The sequence below is a fragment of the Pectinophora gossypiella genome, chromosome 16 (genome assembly GCF_024362695.1).
Source record: "Pectinophora gossypiella chromosome 16, ilPecGoss1.1, whole genome shotgun sequence".
Classification (NCBI taxonomy): domain Eukaryota; kingdom Metazoa; phylum Arthropoda; class Insecta; order Lepidoptera; family Gelechiidae; genus Pectinophora; species Pectinophora gossypiella.
In genome coordinates this window covers 9,152,508-9,169,837 of record NC_065419.1, presented here as the reverse complement: position 1 = coordinate 9,169,837, position 17,330 = coordinate 9,152,508, and the positions used below count along the sequence as shown (strand labels likewise).

Below are 17,330 nucleotides of genomic sequence, written 5' to 3'. Positions count from 1 at the left end.
TTACTTTTGCAATATCCTTGTTTTCTATTAAATAGATATCGAACACTATAGGTGCAATATCAACTTGTTCAATTACAATCTTCTTCATATTTTTACTTTTGCTCATTCCAGCGATGACCTTCGAACGGCGAACATTATCTGTGATTCTCCAGAAGGCACAACGTGTCTGGTCATCGACAGAGAAACCTTCAACCAACTTATATCTACCCTTGACGAGATCCGGACTAAGTACAAGGATGAAGGCGACAGCAGACAAAGGTGAGGATTAATTTAGTTTATGCAAAGTTTTTGTCTTTTAAGATTGATAAATCACGTTTGCCGGATTTACTTTAAGCAGCAGATACTCTGTTAGTTACAATACATTTAACTATAAACTGAAAAACACATGATAAGATACTAATAATTATTATAATCTATTATTACAGATTTACATATTTATAAATGGGTATCATTGTATCACTTGTAGTTAAAATGTTACTCGTACAAATTATTGTCATTTACAACCTTATGCCTATCTAATTACATCTATTTACCCTAAAACCTTCAAAATGTTGACAACTCCGATTAATATTCACTGAAGCTTCAATGTCAATGGTTTTGTCAATACTGTCATTCATTGGACGGTTGAATAATACCATTACATAAGAAGGTCTCAAATACAAAGCGAACGTGGGCGTAAGCGCAGACGCGATTCAATGTCACACACATTGCATGTCTGAGATCAGCAATATGTTAGGATATTTCTTTGGGGAACTGAATGACGTGTTCCACTTTCATTATCATCTCAAATAATATTTACACATAGAATAGTTGGCAATATTTAACTTTTTTATTATTCTTGATAAAAGATATAAATTAAATGCCATAGTGTTAAAGCGCAAATGCAGTCCACCATTACATTTTTAGAGAGTTTACTTTAGTCTACAATTTAGTTAACCATACTGGGCTTATAAGTCGTTGAAAACGAAAAGTAGAATAAGTGCAAGAAGTATAATAGAATACCGATGTTCAATAACAGTTCTGTAATGACTTAACCATCTTTTTGCAATTTGCTGATTTTGCCCGTTATGTGCAAACCCGGTTAGACTATACCATTGGAAACGTAATTAGCATTAATATTATTTAGGTTTATGACGTCACGAGTTCACGATTCATTAACTGCAAAAGTAGCAATATACTTACGGGTTTTTAATGGACTTTTTTGTCGTAATTACCAAATTTGACGTCTTGATAATGAGTTGACAGTGTTGACATTTTACGGTTCTTGTGTACGTGGTTTGGCAATAAAAACTTGTTCATCGTTAAAAGAAGGCATTAAAAATATTATAATATTTTAAATTATAAATCCCTATTTAAATAGGCCAAGCGGCGTATTAAATGAATTAGTTTTTTTTTTAAATCGAACCTCGTTAAAATATGTCGTTTTTATAGCTAGAATGTATCTTAGACGTAATTTAGCCGTTGTAATTATTAAAAATAATTAATACTATATAATTCTATAAAAGACAAATAATTATACGTAATGTCAAGTTCAAAAAACACCTAAATCAGTTTGAAAGGCAAACAATAGATTTCACCGGAATGCAATCACAATGGTATTGTATGCGTCTATGTCTTTTTTCAATTTTAAAACAATGGCTATTTTTGGTCACATTGTTACTCTATAGGTGGTTTGGGAATTTCCACAAACTTATTTAAATTATTTTTGATACTGATTTTGCTAATATAAAAAAAATATCATCCTTGGAAAAAGGATTGAATCGTAGTTCAAGGAAAAGTTGAGGTTGATAATCTAAAGGTACAACGTAACCTAAGTGTAATATATTATTTTATGTTTGAAAATGTTTTTTTTTGCCGAATCACTGCGTGAAGACTTGTCAAGTCCAAGATCAAGATAACTCATTAGTATGTTAAATGGCTAAGATTCGAATCGTTTATGATCTAACCGATGTGAAGCAGAAGCAGCATCATTTTAAACTTTATATAACAAGCGTTAAGTGTGCTAATCTATAAACGTAATCTTCTTAGCAATTCACGCTTTTATGTGTCTTATCATGTGGTCTTGTTCAGCGACTTAGAACATGTATATCTCGATTTCACTATCTGTAACACTATTTCTGTTTATGCAAACAATCTTGCGGATTTAAAACGTGGTAAGTTGCTCAATTTATTCTTACTTAATTAAGAATATTCAACACTTTCTTCGAGAAATCTATGCTATCAAAGTGAGATAACAAGTAATTAAGTAACTGGTGTGGTTATTAACTTTCTTAGACATAGAAAATAGGTTTTTAATGTCTAGCGAAGGTGTTCCCGCGTTTTTCTCGCAGCCTATGAATGAATTGCGTGTCTGGATATAGACATATCGATTAAGATTGAAGTGATGGTAGAAAAGTTTTATAATTACAGAGGCTTCGTTAAAATGCCTTATAATTAATCAGAGATATGAACAATCACTGGTATTTACGTTGGTATATCTAGGTTAAATATTATGATACTTACATGACAGCAGAATCATAATAATATGAAGTGACAACATAAGCTTCTTGTTTATCATCAAGCGGCATATTTACATGTTATTATCAGTCACAAAATCATGTTTACTTGGGACTAAGCCCTCTTTTTGTCATTTCAGACTCAACGAAGAGTTTGCCAACCTTCGTCTGTCGGATCTTCGCATCATCGCTACCCTGGGTATTGGTGGTTTCGGCAGAGTCGAGCTTGTGCAGATACAAGGAGATCCCAGCAGGTACGATTACTTTTTTGTTTAAGTACATTATTATTTCTTATCGTGAAGACACTGAATCGTAATCATAGGACATCGTCATCGTTATAGCTATTTATATGATTATGATGATCTCGAATGACTTCTGGAGTCTGTGCGTGCTATTGCAGTTTTTTTGAGTCCAATATAGTTTTTTTATAGCTTCGGTAGGTTAAAAACTAAGGTTGTTATGTTATTTTCAAAGGCTATTGATAAATTCGGTAAAGAAAATCATAACTCTCCAACACTAATCTAAACATCACCTAACATTTTTTTCCTTATCATTCCAGGTCTTTCGCGTTAAAGCAAATGAAGAAAGCCCAGATCGTTGAGACTCGACAACAGCAGCATATAATGTCTGAGAAGGAGATCATGTCAGAGATGAACTGCGAATTCATCGTCAAACTGTACAAGACGTTTAAGGACAGGAAATACCTTTACATGCTGATGGAAACTTGCCTTGGAGGAGAGTTATGGACTATATTGAGAGATAGAGGTGAGTATTCGAAATATAAATTTTCTTTTTTTAAATGAAAGAATTGTTTTTTCTGGTTTTGGGTTTTTAAAACGTTAGCTGTGTTTTATAGAAGCTAGATAAGGGGTTAAATATTGATGATTATATTCGTCTTATAAGGAAAACCTCATCAGTGCCTTTTGTAAAATCACATTCTGATGTGATATTTGTTAACAAAACTTCGCAATAGACACATTATAATGCCAATGCGCATGAAAATTTTTAGTCTCGTTTTTTAACTGGAATAAGAGAAGCGTGTCCGTTTTGTGGTTTTATTGATGAAACTAACATCGCCAAAAAGCGCTTTCGAGGTTTTTTCTATAAGGCTATGTTACGTGGTGTAATCGGCAGACACAATGACTATCAAACCTGAAGTTTCGGGCTCGATTTCCGGTCAATTTATAAAACGGAATCCCATTGAGCTGTTTTTTTAACATGATTTTTTCTTTATTTGCAGGACAATTTGACGATGCCACGACAAGATTCTACACGGCTTGCGTAGTAGAAGCTTTCCACTATTTACATTCTAGGAATATAATTTACAGGTAATATTTTGATAATCTGTATCTAACTAGTTATATTCTAATTTATTTTATCTTAAGTTAATATAATATGTTTCAACAATGTGATTTTTGAGGAGATTCTAATTATCTAAGTACCTTTATCAGAAATTCAGAATAATAAGAGGATAAAGATGAATAGCATTGGTAAACTTTTACCCGACACCACGGTTGGAAAAGAAGAGAACCTGCTTTAAATTACTCTATAAACCTGCACATTCTAACTGGACCGATCATATTTACCGTCTCGCAGGAAAAGATCTCTGTTAGAGATAAGCTCACAATTTGACATACTTTTTTATTGTTATATTTTATTTTTTATCTGCAGCAAAGAATCTAATAATAAATCTTTTTCTTCCGCACCTATTTCCCGTGACTCTTGGGGGTCTGCGCTTCTAGCCCTTTTTTGCACTCAACCAACCTTCCTCCTTAACTTTCAGGGACCTCAAACCAGAGAATCTGCTTTTGGACTCGAAGGGTTACGTGAAGCTAGTAGACTTTGGGTTCTCCAAGAAGCTACAGGCGAGCAGGAAGACCTGGACTTTCTGCGGAACACCGGAGTATGTGGCGCCTGAGGTCATCATGAACAGAGGTCATGACATCAGCGCGGACTATTGGTCCTTAGGTAAATATTATGCTCTCTCTCTCTCTCTCTCACACACACACTCTCTCTCTCTCTTGTTGTCTCTTTTAAATCACTAGTAGTGTCAAATATGCAGGTTAGGTAAGTAGGTGGCCCTGTGAAAACGGTATAACGCTAGGAAGATGGGATGTTGGCGTATATACTACATTCATAACGTTGTCGGCCCATAAAGTTACGTAATAATATCTTACCGGTTCAGTGAGCCCAAAGGCTCACGTAAAACCTTGAATAAATGGTTATGAGCGAATCAGTTGCCGGAAATCTCATATTATAACTGATTCAATTGCTCCTATTCTTTTCACACATAGTTTTTTTTTGCCTTTTGACCTACAGACATCTCAACAGCACAAGTATTCATGTATTCTCCATAAACTTTTGTATGGAACAAAACATGAATAATTTATTGTTAAGTTACCTCAGATAACTCATATCATTATAATAAAAATGCGGAAAGATATTTATTTATTTCAAAGCCACCACACACCACACCACAGATTATGTTTCCTCCTTTCGAGAAGTCTGCACGTAATAAGTTAGTGAAGATATACTTTTAATAAAGATGAACCAGTATGTACAAGTTTTAAAACCCTGGATCTTGTTCTTGTTGTTAGCGTAATCGCTTCCTTTAAAGGTAACGCTTACGAACTTCTTCATTTCATGAACAATTTAACAAATCGTATTCATCTCTTTCTGTGGACTTGTACATTTGCACAATCATAAAATGTTTTTCTTCACTGTCAAACTGCCATATACTTACATACATATATTAATATTTCCACAAATTCCACATCTCGTAGCCAACAAACAAAGCATATCCAAACATCATATTCCCTTGTACCTTCCGATGCCTATACTAATGAAACTTTCTACATTCCAGGTGTACTCATGTTCGAACTCCTCACTGGCTCCCCACCATTCACCGGGGCTGACCCTATGAAGACGTACAACAAGATCCTCAAGGGTATCGATGCCGTGGAGTTCCCTCGTTGCATCACAAGGAACGCTGCCAATCTGATCAAGAAGCTATGTCGGGACAACCCTGCTGAGCGGCTCGGGTACCAGAGGGGAGGCATAACTGAGATACAGAAGCACAAGTAAGTAATGTTCTACAAGAAACCCGTCCGTTTAATAGTGGATCCATCTTCTCTTGTATGAGTTAACGATCGATGACAAACCTCATTGTGGTTTAATGACGTCCAGATGTCAAGGCATATCATTGAGCTTTCAAATGCCTCTGGCATAGTTGATTTTTGCCATTAATCGCAGTACCTATTGGGTCATTTCATTTACTTATACCATTTTTTTTCAGGTTTACAATAACTCAACTCAAAAAGTACTTTACTTTTCCTGTTTTTAAGATTATGCATACATGTCATAACATAAACAGTATCTTAATCTCCCCTTAATCAACTGGAGGGGGTACTGAGCATACTCCACTGTTGGTGGAGGTGTTTAAGATAATGAACTAACATGATTTGTTTATTTCTAGATGGTTCGATGGATTCAACTGGGAAGGTCTGGCGCAACGTACTCTGGACCCTCCAATCATGCCCGTGGTGAAATCTCCATTGGACACACACAACTTCGACCAATATCCCGCAGATGCGGATGAACCACCACCCGACGATCTTTCAGGGTGGGACGCTACTTTCTAATTCAGTCAGGTTATCTACCTGAGCAAGAAATACAAGAAGAAAGAGACAGGTATATTTCTGTCGGCTACGGTTCGGGGTTGTGTTGCCAAAAAATAATGGTAACACGAATGACTAAAGCAAATAATATAATGTTTGTAGAACAAAATTAAGATATTTTTTAAACTTGCATGTTTGATACACGTTTTTAAAATACGACTCTTATCTATCATTTATTTTTTAATTTGTAAAATATTTTTTGCCATTAAATTAATGAAAAAGCTTGCCAATGGCAATTACCATATTTTATTTCGAGTAGTAAATAAACGTAAATATGTAAACTAATCACGTGATACTACATACCTACAATGCATATTTCAATACGATGATACTTTTTAAAATAATAATTTGAATGAAAAGTAAATACGGTATTTTTGTTAATAATTTATATTGTTATTATATATTATTTCGTTTAAATTCGGTTATTTTTATAATTTCCCCACAGAAACTTAATACAGTTTACATTTTTTAATTATTTTTTGCAGCAAGTTAAATTTTAAAATAAAATAATTATTATATTTTAATTAAAAATAAAGGTGATGATATAAATCACAAAATTTTAGTCAATTGTGTATAGAATAATAAATAATATTGAATTGCTATTAAAAATAATGTTCATCGTTGTAGCATGTGATCTTCATTCATTTGCATTATAACTTTGAAACGGTACAGACAGATAAAATATATTTATAGTATATTTTGTGAAAATATCAACATACAAAATTTATAACCTCCTTTTTTCGAAGTCGGTTAAAATGTATTTCATCTATTTGTCTACGGCGATGTTATGAACATGTTTTTTAATCCTTGTGGTGCTCAAATGGAAAATCAAGAATATTATACCGAAGCATACTTGCGTTTAAAATTTTATCAACTTACATATTTCTTTATATTTTAGTTATTTAGTAAATATTTTATTTATTAAGCTTAATTGTAAATTTCTACGTCATAAGTATCCAAAAGTCCACTAATAGTTTGTTTTAAGCTTCTTAACGTTTAGTTTGTCATGTGCTAAACAAAATTTTGTGCTTTTTTCAACGGTAGCTATCTCTAAGCATGACATAGTTCTAAGACTAATCATTTCACTTATTTAAAATAGTCAATTTATATTTAAGTCTTCCATATTTAAGCTTTTCATTGTAAATATCTTTTAGTTGAATATCAAAATTTGTTATTGAAAATAAAAATGTGTATGAATTTTGTAACAGTGGGGTGAAACGTAATGCAATGTTTGTAATTATTAATTTTTAACTAAAATAAGGACATTTATTTTTGTAATCATAGCCTGTAAATTGAATATTGTAACGATTTTGAGAAATGTATAAATATACATTAATTTAATTAGACAAGTTTATTTTGATTGTCTCTCTTCACGTCTTGTGTATTTGTTATTTGGGATGGAATATGAGTTTTGTACCCGGGATGTTAAGCCGGTCAACAAGTCCTTTTTACCCGACCACGACGGAGCAGAAAGGAGAGTTATGTATTTAATATATCTATTTATTTGTAGTCGAGGTTTAAAACGCCTGAAACTAATGAGTTCCACTTGCACCCATTGTAAAAAACGGTACCTGCCTACCTAATATAAAGGCTCAATAGTAACCTTGACACCTGGGTGCATGAGGTTGGTACTGCACCTCACAACCCACACGAGAGAAGAAGAATATAAAGAACTATACTGGTACTAGCTCATAGCTTGTTAAACACTATTACGGTGTCAGCCGTTAACATAGAAAGGTGGCGAAACGTATGGCTACGTTCGACACCCATTTCTATAACTCTTGCGTCCAGCGTTTCCGTTTCTATGTGCTGTGGTGTAAGTTATAAGAGGCCAGTAATAGCTCTAATTTATTGCTTGTCTGCTCAACTACTTAGGACTATTTCGAAGAAATAAGTAAGCAGCACCCGCAGTAGATAGGTCGGTCGCAATAAAACATTTTTATTCTATTCTAGATAAGTACCTAAACATCAATGCCTTCGAGTCAACGAATATTGTCCGAGTGAGAGATTACTAAGTAAACAGTATTTCATTTACACATACCCTACTATTTTCCAACGTCATCTTTTTTCCCTCTGGTTACTTGACTTTTTTACCTTTTTGCCTTAAAATATCCGCCATTACTTTCTCATTTTAAAAGAAACGCGATTGAGGGTAGACGGGTAAATTATTGTCAAATGTTAGTTCAATCGGTGACGTCGCGCGCTCAACATCTCTGGTTGAGCGAATATTATTACGGATGATTGCGAAACTCAATTTCTGTGGGTTAGCGCTGGGTTATCTTCCGCCGGAATCAAAGACACTAGTGTGAGTGATTAAGAAATTGCTATGTCCAATATTAACAACTACGCAATTTGCAACAAGTCGTCGAGCTGCTTCACGATTACACCAGACGGAGCCAGTGCCTGACTCTAAGGTAAGAGCTTTTCATTCATAAACTAATCTCACTCTGCAACCCCTTTAAAGAGGGGGTGAAATTTTATATGGTACTTTTCGCAGTTTACATGGTACGAAGCTAAAATTTGGTACATTAGGAAAGGGGAACTGTGTTACCCCGAATTTAAAGCGAGCGAAGCCGCGGGAAAAAGCTAGTAGAACATAAGACAGCGAACGAAACGCTGAATTGACTACTTGACAGCAGTAACATTAAAGTATGAAATTATGTCGAAATGGTCATTTAACAACAATTATGCAATATTTTTTTTATTAAGATCATTTCTAGTTATACTGTATGACAGTTAATTTGTTTGTTGAAATGTTATGTCTCTGGGTAAAATGTCACGTGGCCAATCATTTTCGCGCGAAATTTAAAATAATTGCAGAAAACATTTTTTTTCGTAGCTTTTTCGACAAAATACAATATTTTAAGAGGTGTAAAATTAATAAGTGTCTGTAATTTTTAAAATACTTTTATCTGAAAACTGTCAAGTAGTCAATTAGACGCTACTGTCGGCTTTCACTCCGGTTTTAAGGTAATATCGTTTGACTTGTACCACGTGTTGGTTTCTCCGAATCCGGAATTCCGTGGACGCGCTATCGCTATTTGTATTCGTCCTGTCCACAACTTTACCGTGCCGTGAAGTTGTACCAGGATGCATTCGGAACTCGGTATAATACTAACTTTCGGTCTGTTTAATTTAAATTATAAGTTGGTTTGCGAAGTAGGTGCTGGGTACGTACTAGCCAGGCTTACCTATTTACCTACTTTTGGGTGAACGCGTTTCATAATCTAGGTACCTATTGTACCTAAGCTCCATGACCTTTCCAGGGCTTACGACGGATTGTCTGCTAGTCTAGAAGATTGTACCTCTTATGGATGCATATCTAATATCTAAGGTTAATATCTAAGGTTAGGGATGACCTTTCGCAAAACTGAAAACAGATGATGACGCTACAACACCATTTTGTTGTGTTCTATGATGAGAGACATATTGACCTACTAGTATTCTATGATCTGTGTTTTAACCAAACAAGAGATATGAGTTCGATTCGGTCGGGTCGATGTTTTAAAACGAACTTTTCTAAATTGTGTCGGGTCTAGGTGTTTTTGGTATAAGATGGTGTGGTCCATAATCCCTCGGTAAGTGGAGGTGTGAGAAGAATTGTGATATTCTCGTCTTTTTCTTCTATCGTGTGCGTTTGTGAGGTGAAGTACCCATCTCATCCACCCTGGTATCAGGGTTGTTAATGAGCCGCTGAAGGCCCCTGATACGACTCATGTAACGACTACGTACTTACATGAGAGTAAGTAGTAGTATAACATTGATATAGGCAGATTGTTACCCGATTATTCAGGTAGTGTCTGACGAGTAGTATCTACATAACTGCCTAGGCTCCTTATTCCGAACGTAGGTACTTAAGAAGGTTCAGTGGGTATAAGACCTGTCTAATATTAACCGACCCGTAGGTATGATACCATTAGTGAAAATGGGGCGAAGCAATCTTTAGTTACTGCTTACCCTTGCGTGAAGCCTTAATTTATATACATATGTATTACGGTATTTCTGAGATGCTTACTCCTTTAATGCAAAACATTATGGGTACAATAATTGGAAGAGAATAAGCTGTAGGTTTCTACAGCTTATAGTGAGATTAGGAGGTAGACAGCTACCTACTACTACTGCTGCTTTTGTGCTCGAACGGTAATTGAAAAACCAATACGTCGTCTTCCCAAACATGTCGTATAAACCGACAAAGTGATTACATACACTATCTTTTCTAACGTAACTGACCATTATCAGTTACTTTCCAATAGGCTAAGCTACGATCACAGAACATTGATAAAACATTTGCTCACAAAGTAAATTGACATAATATAAGCTCTCGCCCATATCCCAATTGGGGTAGCCAGAGGTACATCCATCGCAAGAAACTTAGAACAAACAGAATATACGTTGGACCATATCTATCACAGGTTTTCGGATCAAAAGCCGCTGCAAATTATATTTTGTTTTGTTTTTAATGGTTGCGTGAGTTTAGACACTACAATTCAAGTATGGCTGCTACTACAGATGGCAAAGGATGGAACGTACTAAAAACTTTATTAGGTATTTTCATGCTTCAAATACATTTCATTTTGAAGGAAACGTTGCAGTGCTTCTGCAGCTTTGCTTATTTCGGTTTAACACTTGAGTGGTTCAGTCCAGACGGTATTAAATCTTGCCAGGATTTGGGCAGTAGCCAAAAATAATACTAACATAGCGTGTACTTGAACCCGGGTTCAAGTAGTAAAACCTTGTCTGAGTGCAACCGTTTCATAATTTTTATTAAATTCTAGTTTCAGCGATGTTTGAATTTTAACATACTTAACAGTAACGTCGTCTTAAAGTAAAAACCGTACGTAAGCGCCTTTATTGAAAAATCACATTCGAAACGAATTTTGTTAACAAAAAAATAAATAAAAAAAAACAAAAAAATCTCGCTATAGACGTGCTAGTTTCAATCCAGGTAAAAAATAGTGTCTTAAATTTTTACCCGGAATTAAATAAATTAATTGCAATCGATGTTCTGTTGAAGAAAATCAAATCAAAATGTGATTTTTCAGAAAAGCGCTTAAGTACGTGGTTCTTACTATATGGCAACGACAATTTAAAGAGACTTCTCATATATTCGTTCCACTGCTAGGCACAAGCTCACTCCATCAAATGTAGCGGTTATGGAGTTTGTAAGCACGCTACTCCACTGCGGGTTGGTGGAAGGATTTGGACAAGTTAGAAGGACGACTCTGAAGTCACAGGTTCGAATCCAGCACAGGCCTAAACCAATGACAGCCGAAGTTGTTTTCAAATCCATATTTGGATCATAAATGATTAATTACGTGCTCAGCGGTGAAGGAAAACATCGTGAGGAAACCCACATTGGGGTATTGGGCTGGTTTTCCCTTCGCGGGTTGGGAGGACCATCGTCGAAGACATGGCCATGGCGTTTCGGTGAGTTCTGGCGCTTAAGGTAGAGATATGTAGAGATATGTATAGTCATGGCGCTTTAGTCCACATAAAATTGCAACTGAAAATATATGAAAATCGCTCAGATCCTCTTGTAACCCAAAGTGTTCGGGACCAGCACCGCGAAAACACGTGTACAAACGATTAAAACTTCGTTAAAATGTTCACTATAGAGATTCAGTGAGCAAACCCAATCAGTGCCGTTCAAATGCCAATAGCCGAGGGTCGGACCCTACCACGGAACTGTTTATCCAATTAGCCACAGGAATGAAGCGATCAGCGCGAATCCACGCCGCTTCCTCGCCGCCGTGGAATTGAAAACACGTTGATTGAAAACTTTTAACTATTCATTTGTTTTATAAAGATGGCCCGTATTAGTAGAGGTATCTACATGGATACAACAAGGAACATGAGTCAACATTCAAAATTATATTAAATTAATCCACAATTAAATAAGTAAGTACCTACTTACTAAAAAAGGACGGTGGAAAAATATAATAGTGCTTTTTAAATAATGTTTAAATTAATATTTGTGCTTTCATTTCTTAGATTTTTGTGAATATATTTACTTAACCTAAAATTACTGAGTCTGATTTTTTTAGTAATGGGAAAAGAAAAATAAATAAAACGACATAAAACACACATACTTACACGTAAACATTTAATAGAAAATATGAATTTGCCGCTCTTAAGAACAACATTAACAATGCAAAGTCTTTCATTACGCTGAACAAGGAGAATACGTTAAAAAATAAATAAACGTAGAACCATTGTCAAACAACGAAACATAAAAAGAAAATGTCTGTCTTTACTTAAATGTCCAGTGTAATTAAGTAGAGTTAATTATGCAGGTAGAATCAACGGAATTCCACATTTGCTCAGAAGTTGAAATTTTGCTTCTGCAGGACTTATTAGGAATATTATTATAAAGAATATCAAATATTTCTTGAAATTTTTCAATTTCTTTAAGACATAGCGAGTTCACTTTAATTGGAACTCTTAACTCTAATGTGGACCCTTGAATCCACTTCTCTCTAAGGACCAAGATGAAACACTTCGTTTCCATTTAAAAGGAGTCCTTTTATTTAAAAATGTTCCGATGCCTATGGCTTTATTCATTAAATCATTCGGTACTTTTGTCCAATCTTTTCTCTTTTTTGCTTACGCACTCGATTTTTTTTTTATATTAGCATTTCATAACAATGGTTGTTAGGATAATTGCTCTGAATTTAAAATGTATAATATATTTTTTTAAGATTTCTTGGTGGCTTTAGAAAATAATGCCGTAGGTAGGTTACTTAGTTTCGTTAGCTAGCACTGCATTTTGATATAGGTACGTTTATGTAATGTATTTGCAAATTTTCCGGCAAACTACTTGGGCAGAAAAAACAATTACTGAAGAAATCATGAGTCATTCAAACCGGAATCAAAAAGTAAAAAATCCAGCTACATTTCAAGTGAGCTACAGCTAGAAAGCAAAAGAAGAGACAGAAAAGCAAAATCCATCTCTTCTGTAAATAAAACGGTGAGTCCCGAGTGGAATACAAACATTCTTGCTGCAAAGACAGAACTTTCAGCAATTTTGGCATTTTGGAATGTTTATAAATATTGCTTTATTTCAGATTACCTACGTAATTTACATAATAAAACATTCAAATAATTAAAATAATAAATAAAAAAAATCAATTAAAATAAAAAACAATGATTAAGAAATAGGTACATACATTTATTTTCTTTAAAATAGGAAAGCAAAATCCAAGGTGGTACCTCAACATCTTTAGAAACATCTCACGCGTATTTTCATTTAATCTCCTTAACTACGATCTTTTTCAACTGCTATTAAAGTAAGCACTCGTATCGAGGTCATATCAATAGGAAGCAAAAAGAAAATTCACAATTTTTACAAAGAGAAAATTCAATTGAAAAAAATCTGACTCGGACGGGGCATGACCCCAAACCAAAGCACGGATGAATGCTATAAAAACAAAAATCAAAAGGTTTTTCTTCAAGATTGTCATTTTAAAACAAACGTAATTTATAAAAAAAATAGTCAACAGACGTAAGCACGACTGCGTTTTTAACCTTTGAAATTCTGAAGAAGATTTTCTCTTTATCCTTGTCTGAGAACTAACATGAGGGCAGTAATTAAGAAATCTTGTCATATGAGAAAAGCTGAGAAGAATTTTATAATTATACTTTTCCACTCCTTGTTCATTTTGTAAAAGCGAAAGGGTTTCAAAGTTAATGGTATTGAGGATTTCTATATTTTTCTATTCTATTCATTTTGTTATTGATTTGAGTTTCCTATTTTGTTAGGTAGGTACTTACCTAAGTTTAAAATAGTCAACAACAAAAAATAATTATTGCAATACGATGTGTAGTTTTTGAGAGATTTTTGAAGTCGGTTAAAAATAATAAACGTGTAAGCGGGTTGGTCAATTGCAAAGAGGATCATCAAATAATACTTATTGCACGTCAAGTTTATGTTAATTTTATTTTACATTGGCGCTGATACCTCTACAGTCACGAGCATTAATATGTATACACTTTGGTACCATTTCACATTAACTTTTTTGACAAATTGAACTGTAAGTCTCACTAAATGTCAAATATGTTAGTGCGACAGAGTCCTAAAGTGGGTACATTATATTGCTCATGACTGTACACACCATCTAATTTTAAGATATACCTGTCATTTTCTTATCCGACAAAAAGAGACTCTATGTGGGGTAGGCACAACATAATATTATATAATTTGTCTTCCATTAATTTCTGGGCAGTCGTTATCTCAGTAATGGCCTCCGTGATCCACTGGTTTGAGCGTTGGGCTCACGATCCCGAGGTCCCGGGTTCAAATCCCGGTGGAGACATAGGTATAAAAAAACACTTTGTGATCTCTAGTTTGGTTTGGATATTACAGACTGATCTCCTGATTGTCCGAAAGTAAGATGATCGTTGCTTCGGAAGGCACGTAAGCTGTTGGTCCCGGTTACTACTTACTGATGTAAGTAAGTAGTCGTTACATGAGCCATGTCAGGGGCCTTTGGCGGCTTAATAGTAACCCTGATACCAGTGTTGATGGGGTTGGTAATCCACCTCACAACCCACACTATAAAAGAAATTATCTCAGTACTCACACTTTGTATCGTAGTCATCTCAGTAGTAATATGTACTTACGTGAATATTAATAACGTCGACCTGTCATGATAAAATGTAATGAAGCAATACACTTCATATCAGAACGTAAAACGTGCATTGTGCTAGACATTATGCGGACGTAAGTAAATTATTGCACCAATTCAATTAGCTTTTGTATTCCGCGATTTCTTCAGTCAGATTTATGAACGTATTTAATAGTAACAATTACTTAGTAACCGACACACTACGCTACTGGTTCGCAAGTGTTTCAACTTATATACTTACCTACCTAGATATATTTACATAAAAAAAAATTTCGCGTTTTAATGAGGGATTTTCTAGTCTATGTTCATCAAAAACAATATAGATGGCGCTGTACAGATTTTAATTCGTTTAACCTTCTAATTTCAAGGATAACATACATATTATGCATCTTTTATCTTTATTTTTGGGTATAAATGATGACCCTTTTTAATACACCCAGGCACAATTACATTTTCCACCAAAATATACAGAAACAATGTAGGTAGTAACATAAATAAAAAAAAAACATAATAGTAACATAATTCACGTCATCATCATCAGCCGTACGACGCCCATTGCTGGGCATAGGCCTCCCCCAAGGATCTCCACGACGAACGGTCCTGCGCTGCCCGCATCCAGCGACTTCCCGCGACCAATTCACGTAATGTGATCCAAATATTAACCCTATCACAGGCTTCGGTCTTTTTGGGTTGCTACTGTAACACTGCATTAAAAACAATTTATCGCGTTAACACTCTCTTTTGGGTCTGTTTTGGATAGTGGTGTAAATTAGCTATAAGAACTTGTAATAATAATAAATAAATAAAAATATCAAGTAAAGAATATTTTTATATAATAATATGCTTCTGCCACTTATATTGAATTTTGGAATAAAAAACCCGAGAATAATGTACCCGAGCAATAAGAAAATAGGTAATTATCACGTTTAAGCTGTACAACGCCATCTATATTGTTTTGGTGTACATATCCTGGAAAATCCCTCATTCGACAAAATACTTTACTCGTTACTCGTTGTAATTTACAGCAGGTAATGCTGTACCTATTTCGTAAGTATCTTTAACCCTTTCACGGACAGAGACCATGGGTCATCGATGGTTCATAATAGGTAGTATGAGAGTATGACAACTTGGAATCGAAACGTCATTAGACGTTCTGTCCTTGAAAGTGTTAAATGTGGCTTTTTAACCCTTTCACGGACAGAGACCATGGGTCATTGATGGTTCATAATAGGTAGTATGAGAGTATGACAACTTGGAACCGGAACGTCATTAGACGTTCTGTCCTTGAAAGTGTTAAAAACAATTGTTTGGCCTACACTACCTAAGATTGCAGTTGAAAACGGCACGCGCCTTCCTAGTAGACGCACAACTACCTAACACTTATTTTACTCTTGAAGGCTCAAGATTATAGTGTTCATAAAATGCAGACTGGCAAGTATTCCTGTCATTTGCTGTTCGCATTGAGAAGGAAGCGAAGCGCTTCGCGGAATACATTACTTAGTACTTAGTAAATGCCTATTCATTCTAGTATTGAAGACTTAGATTGTAGTGTTTGTTAGTAGGATATGCGCTGAAGAAGGGAAAACATCCACTTCATCGGCGGTGTGAGTATTAGAGCGCTGAAGTGTATGATGTCGCTGATTGAATTGGAACTAAGGGTGGTATGAATAAACAAATCTCAGCTTCGAGACTGCCCTCAAGATCATGTCAACGTGACAGTTCTTATAGAAAAACACGGACTTGAGCATGATCTTGAGGGCAGTCTTAGCTGAGATTTGTGTATAAATACCACCCTAATAGAGTAATCGCTTCGTCACGATCTATTTATTCCTCATATTATATTATTACCTCCTAAGATTATCATTACATAGAGCCAGGTGGAGCATAACATAACAGCTTACGACTCTATCCCAATTGGAGTAGTAATAGGTACGTCCATGGTAACATGAACTTAGTACCCACACCTTACCGAGCTTTATCAATGGCAAACGTGCTCCAGTGGTTTGAGCGTTAACTTCACGGCCCGGAGGTCCGGGGTTCAAATCCTGGTGGGGATATATCACAAAAATTACTTTGTGACCTAACCTAACCTAACCTAACTAAAGTAGGATACTTTGGTTAGGACATTACAGGCTGATCACTTGATTATACGAAAGTAAGATGGTCCGTGCTTCGGAAGGCACGTTAAGCTGTTAATCCCGGTTACTACTTATTGATTTAGTAAGTAGTCGTTACATGAGCCATGTCAGCGGCCTTTCGCGGCTCAATAGTAACCCTGACACCAAAGTTGGTGGGGTTGGTAATCAACCTTACAGCCCACACGATAGGAGGGGGGACCGAGCTTTATGTTAGACCAAAAAAACTGTTTCTTTCTGTGTGTTGTGTGGTGGGAAATGCTCTAGCTATATCAGTCTCTTTCCATTCATTTACCTGAGGCTTAGAAACTAAGAAACTTTATAAGCCACACGTGTATTTATTAAAAAAATAGGTGAATAACGGGGTTTGGCTTGATGAGTGTCTCAAAAATAAACATA

General features: G+C 35.2%; 1 protein-coding gene across 7 annotated transcripts in view; it reads left to right on the top strand.

Moving 5' to 3' along the window:
* The window catches only part of LOC126374063 (cGMP-dependent protein kinase, isozyme 2 forms cD4/T1/T3A/T3B), a 140,602-nt gene extending 133,081 nt beyond the window's left edge, over positions 1-7,521 (top strand). For all 7 annotated transcript variants that reach the window (XM_050020509.1, XM_050020510.1, XM_050020511.1 and 4 more), the window contains 7 exons: positions 112-258; positions 2,636-2,749; positions 3,055-3,260; positions 3,736-3,823; positions 4,279-4,463; positions 5,359-5,575; positions 5,971-7,521. In XM_050020509.1, the coding sequence (XP_049876466.1) occupies positions 112-258; positions 2,636-2,749; positions 3,055-3,260; positions 3,736-3,823; positions 4,279-4,463; positions 5,359-5,575; positions 5,971-6,136 (1,123 nt within the window). In that variant the 3' untranslated portion in view covers positions 6,137-7,521. The remainder of the gene's footprint in view (positions 1-111; positions 259-2,635; positions 2,750-3,054; positions 3,261-3,735; positions 3,824-4,278; positions 4,464-5,358; positions 5,576-5,970) is intronic.
* The last annotated feature ends 9,809 nt before the right edge of the window (positions 7,522-17,330 follow it).